The sequence below is a fragment of the Herpailurus yagouaroundi genome, unplaced genomic scaffold, assembly GCF_014898765.1.
Source record: "Herpailurus yagouaroundi ecotype Mexico unplaced genomic scaffold, PumYag 100, whole genome shotgun sequence".
NCBI lineage: Eukaryota > Metazoa > Chordata > Mammalia > Carnivora > Felidae > Herpailurus > Herpailurus yagouaroundi.
The window spans coordinates 47,873,067-47,879,066 of record NW_024412391.1 but is presented as its reverse complement, the minus strand read 5'-3'; the positions used below and the strand labels follow the sequence as shown (position 1 = coordinate 47,879,066).

The 6,000-nt window shown below is 36.9% G+C and overlaps 1 protein-coding gene across 2 annotated transcripts in view; it reads right to left on the bottom strand.

The window, feature by feature from the left end:
• Positions 1-6,000, bottom strand: part of HYCC1 (hyccin PI4KA lipid kinase complex subunit 1) — a 101,959-nt gene that overhangs the window by 39,798 nt on the left and 56,161 nt on the right. For both annotated transcript variants that reach the window (XM_040472452.1, XM_040472451.1), the window contains exon 3: positions 4,409-4,510. In XM_040472452.1, the coding sequence (XP_040328386.1) occupies positions 4,409-4,510 (102 nt within the window). The remainder of the gene's footprint in view (positions 1-4,408; positions 4,511-6,000) is intronic.

Sequence of the window (6,000 nt, the reverse complement as noted above, 5' to 3'; positions counted from 1 at the left end):
CTTTCTTTCTTTCTTTCTTTCTTTCTTTCTTTCTTTCTTTCTTTCTTCCTCCCTCCTCCCTCCCTCCCTCCCTCCCTTCTTTTTCTTTCTTTCTTTCTTTCTTTCTTTCTTTCTTTCTTTCTTTCTTTCCTTCTTTCTTTCTTTGTAGGTTCCACACCCAGTGTGGAGCCCTAACACGGGGCTTGAACTCTTGACCCTGAGATCAAGACCTGAGCTGAGATCAAGAGTCATATGCTTAACTGACTGAACCACCCAGGAGTCCCTCTAATGGTAATAGAAATGTGACATAAAAATGCCTCTGGGTGGCTCAGTAGGTTAAGCATCTGACTCTTGATTTCAGCTCAGGTCATGATCTCACAGTTCATGGGACTGAGCCCCACATTGGGTTCTGAGCTCACAGCACAGTCTGCTTGGGACTCTCTCTCTCTCTCTCTCTCTCTCCCTCTCTCCCTCTCTCTCTCTTTCCCTCTCTCTCCCTCTGCCCCTCCTCCGCTCATGCCTGTGCTCCCCCTCCCTCTCTCTCAAAATAAGTAAACATTTATTTTAAATACGAAAAAAAAATGCCTTTGAATGACTAAAGCAGGGATAGAAGTTAGGAAAGAGTTAAGTTTGGGTATATTTACAAGAAAATCTTGTACATTTTTTACATTGAACTATTAATGAGGCACATAGGTAGGAAAAAATATAGAAGTTGGAAGGACACCACTATTCAGGTGCCAATAGCCACTGAACTGATCTCTCCATACTCTGGGCTCCCTATGCCTAGAACACCAGACTTTATGTGACTCTTTCAAAAAACAGCTGGCTTCATAACAGACTTGAGCTCTGTTAGCCTCTAATCATATGCCTTTCTTTTTTTTTTTTTTTTTAACGTTTATTTATTTTTGAGACAGAGAGAGACAGAGCATGAACAGGGGAGAGGCAGAGAGAGAGGGAAACACAGAATCTGAAGCAGGCTCCAGGCTCTGAGCCCTCAGCCCAGAGCCCGACGCGGGGCTCAAACTCATGGACCCGGACCGTGAGATAGTGACCTGAGTTGAAGTCGGACGCTTAACCGATGGAGCCAACCAGGCGCCCCTATGCCTTTCTTAAAGTTACAGCAATTAAAAGGATCAGTCAAGGGGCTCCTGGGTGGCTCAGTCGGTTAAGTGTCTGACTCTTGATCTCAGCTCAGGTCTTGATCTCAGTGTTGCTGAGTTCAAGCCCACTTTAAAGAAATAGATAGATTAGATAGATACATACACCAGTCAAGCAAACTGCATTGTACCCATAAACTGCTTCTACAATTTCTTGAATATAACACATATTCCTATCTCAGGGTCTTTGCATTTACTATTCCCTCTCCTGGAAAATTCTTGCCCCTAGTTTTTATGTTCTCCCCCTAATTCATTCAGACCTGATTCAACCAAGAGCTCCTGAGTCTCAACACATACTTTACCTACTCCACTTTATCTTCATAATTTTATCACTAATTGACACTGTATTATACATTTAGGTATTTGTATAACGTCTATCTCACCTAAAAGTTCTTATGCAGAAGGTCAAGAACTTAGTCTATTTTGGGGCACCTGGGTGGCTTAGTTAGTTGGTTAAGCGTAGGACTCTTGATCTCAGCTCAGGTCATGATCTCACATTGCAGGGGAATGGGCCCTGCCCTGCGTTGGACTCTGAGCTGACAGTGCAAGGTCTGTTTGGGATTCTCTCTCTCCCTCTCTCTCTCTGCCCCTCCCCCACTTACGCATGTGTTCTCTCTCTCTCTCTCTCTCTCTCTCTCTCTCTCTCTCTCTCAAAATAAATAAACTTAAAAAAAAGAATTTAGTCCATTTTGTTCACTGCTACATTTCTAAGTGATTTCTGGAACATTTATGGGTTCAAAAAATACTTAAAGAATTAAACTAAATAATGAAAAAGTACTATTACTAAAATCCAAATACCAAATTTGCTAAACTTCAAATAACACCCAAACCAATGTTCCAAATTTCAAAAATGCCAAAAGACAATGAATGATATCAACATTTTGGGACTATTTCCAAATTAGGATACAAAATATTCTAAAGAGAAAAAGGAGGGTTATGATGTTCAAATAGATTACACTGTTATATTTTAGAAGCCCTTCTAAATATATTTTTTTAAGATTGAGTTGGGTTTTAAGAATACAGAATACACACTATCTTCACCACATAAATCTGGCTAAAAACATAAAACAAACTTAAATGCAAAATCTCCTAAATTAGTGATTCTAAAAGCATGGCCCATGGACTGAAGACCAGCCACAAATGTTATCAGTAATTGAGAGGAAACAATGTAAATACAGAAATTGAGAGGAAACATTAAGAGACTTTTATAGCAACTTGATATTGCTTCACCATCCAAGTTGGTGATCAGCAAACTTACTTAACAGGATATAGTATAGATCAGTTAGGGGTTATCAAGTTTATGTGGTACCTCACATATGATGTGAGTTTCATGTTAATCATGTGCACTAGGTACACTTATTAGTCTGCAACAGACTGAAATTTTTTTAAAAACTGGTCCTTCACCACAAATACTGCTCTGAACCATAAGAGTTGTATTTACTTTGAATAAAAGAAATGCTATGAAGCAAACTAGTCTATCAGAAATTTACCTTACAAACTATATCCAACATAGCCTGGTTAAATCAACATTCATCACAGGGTAATTTCAAAATATAAAGCAGTAAATTAGAAACAAGATTTCATTTATTAAAAAAATAATAAAGCTATACCTATACTTACTCTGTTTGGTGAAATAATTCTTACACATGGAAAACCTTAAAATAGCATCCACCGAAATACTTTGAAAACTAAAACCCTTCAAGAAAACAAGCTACCTATACATGTTATACAAATTAAAGAGCTTTGGCGAAAAGGAAAGAACAAGCAAAATGTGATTATTCTATTCAGTTTTTCCAGGACAAGTTTGGGGTTTGTCAATTTCACCCCTAGTCTTGTCTTTTGCACATAACAGTCGTGATGCACTTTATAGCATAATCAGTAGAAGCTGGGTTTTCCAGACCTCCTTCCTGAAGAGGTTAACTACTCAAATAACAACAGGCTCTAGTTTTGGAAGGTTAATCCAAAAGGCACATAGATCCACATAGGACTGGACTCCAGGGTATAAGTTATTTTACCATCAAGTAATAAGACTAGTGGTGTCAGAGCTGCCATGTCATCTACCAAACTTGTGTACAAAAAGAATTACATTCCTCGTATCCCTCTCCTCTATTCCACCTCTTTCCGTTCTCAATAGCTTCCTCCTAGGCTATTATCCTAGTACCCTAGTCTTGCTTTCAATTTTTCCATTCTCCTATCTATCCTCCACATAGCCACCTTCCTGAAACAATAATCTGATCAAGTCATACCTTCAGTACAAAAGTCTAAATTGCTTATGATGGAGTTCAAGGCTCACCATGGTTACGACCTAAACCAATCTTTCCAGCTTCAGTTCAGTACCACCAGTCTTATTCTCTTGTTTACTATTGCATTAGCCTATTTGCTATTTTCCAAATGCCATGCCTTTTATTGTCCACACTACTTCCAATCCTTTTCTATTCTATTATGAATGGTGGGATTTACAAGCACTAGAATCTGAAGTATAAATCATTTTACCACCTTCAAGCTAAATTTTCTTTCTAAAAAAAGAGAAGGAAATGGGGGCGTTGGGTGGGGGCAAGAGAAAAGAAGAAAGCACAGAGAAACATCAGCCAGACAAAACTGCTTGCCATTCCTTGAGTGTTTTGCATTTTCTCAGCCCTCCATATACTATTCCAACAGCTTAGAATGTCCTTTCACATTACATATCTGGAAAACTTATGCATATGCATCTAAGCATTCCCTTGAAAGCATGTATTTACTTATTTTCTCTCCTTTTCCTCTTTCAAGATAAAGACCATGTGTTACTACTCTTTGATTTTCTATTGCCTAACATTAAAGCTGGTTTATAGTGAGCATACAAATATTTGCTGAATGAACAAAGACATATAATGACGCTGACTTTCTAGGCTACCTCTAGCAAGATAGATAGATAGATAGATAGATAGATAGATAGATAGATAGATAGAAAGAAGAGGAGGAACATATTCAGAGATGGCTTTTAGAATATAGTAATAATCTACTTCTTGGCCTAGGGGATGGTACAGTGAAGTTCATTTTATTATAGTTCTTTTTTTTTTATTATTCAACCATTTTTTTGAAAATACCGTATTCTACTCTCATCCCCTCTACACCACTTCCCAAATGTAATCAGATAAACAATCCATAATATATATTAAAGTTATTTAAACATATACTTTTTCTAATTCTTTTATATATATGTGATATTTCACAATAAAAAATTAAAAATCAATCAATTGAATACTACAAGCACAATAAACTATAAGAGTACTTACCTCACTTTGTGGCTCCTGGATAACTTTATACAGAGATGAAACTAAAGAACTCTTGTCTTTCAAATTTGTGGCATAATTTGATAAAGATGTTTCTGGTAGTGTCTAAACAAATTAAAAAAAAATTTATTTTTATAATAGGCAAATCCATAAATAGAAAGTACATTACTTGTTACCAGAGGTTGGGGGGTGGGGGAGATTTGGAGTGACTGACAGGTATGGAATTTCCTTTTGGGGTGGTGGAATTAGATGCTGGTGTTAGTTGCATAACATTGTGACTATACTAAAAACCACTATATTTTCAGCCTAAAACAATGAATTTTATGTTATGTGAAATATATCTCAACAAAAAACATATTTAATTTTCTTGTCATCAACAAGGATAAAAATTAACATTAACACTTCATCTTTGATTGAACAGTTTGGGGTTAGAAATGAGAATACAAAACATATGTAAAGCTAGAGATATATGTTTTGTAGTATCATATAAATTCAAAATCTCATTAGTGGTATTGATCCTACCTCTTAATAAACACGTTGTATATGGATCTAATGTTTCAAACCTTAAAGCCACAGATTATCACAGTTACCAAAGTAACTCCTGAGTTACATATGGTGACTGTTAACTTAGATAAGGCTGTTCAATTAACAGAGTTGGGGGCAAATTTTCTTCTCAGAACTGGTGAAAAAGATAGCCATACTACCAGCAAACTAATTTTCCTAATGCCATTTAAAATATGGATAACTAGGGGCGCCTGGGTGGCTCAGTCAGTTAAGCATCCGACTTCGGCTCAGGTCGTGATCTCGCAGTCCGTGGGTTCGAGCCCCGCGTCGGGCTCTGTGCTGACAGCTCAGATCCTGGAGCCTGCTTGGGATCCTGTGTCTCCCTCTCTCTCTGCCCCTCCCCTGCTCACGCTCTGTCTCTCTCTGTCTCAAAAATAAATAAAAACATTAAAAAAATAAAATAAAAATAAAATAAAATATGGGCCACTAATTACAGCTTGCCAGTACCACCCATTCAGAAAGGACACCATGACCAGAGAGGAATGGGAAGAGATCAAACTCCAGTATCAGACGGTTTGGGGTAAAAGTACTAGGGAAATCTGAAAAAAACAAAACAAAACAAAAACAAAACACTTCATTATAACAAATGACAAAAACCTACCCTTCTAGAGTATACCTCTTCCTTAATATCTGTCTCCAAGTCATTATTTTTTCTCATGCAAATTACCTCAATTAATCAGTCAACAAATATTAATCTTGCAGTAGATACAGTGTCTCAGGATATTGCTAATAGTCATTCCACGGTATATACTATTTCTTATTTGTCCCATCTCCTAGTATTTAATAATTTAAAAGTTATGATTAGTGCATATACATGTACATGTGCATAAACACACACTGAAAATTAAACAGCATAAATGTTTGTACTAAGGATATATGATTCATTTTTACTTTACCATGAGTTCCTTAAGGGCAAAAACTATCTTATTATCTCTCCATCCACAGCACTCAGCACAAGGCCTCATACTCAAACCTCCGCTGAAGGGATTTAGTATAGATGAACAAAATGAGAATAAACACTGCCACTATTT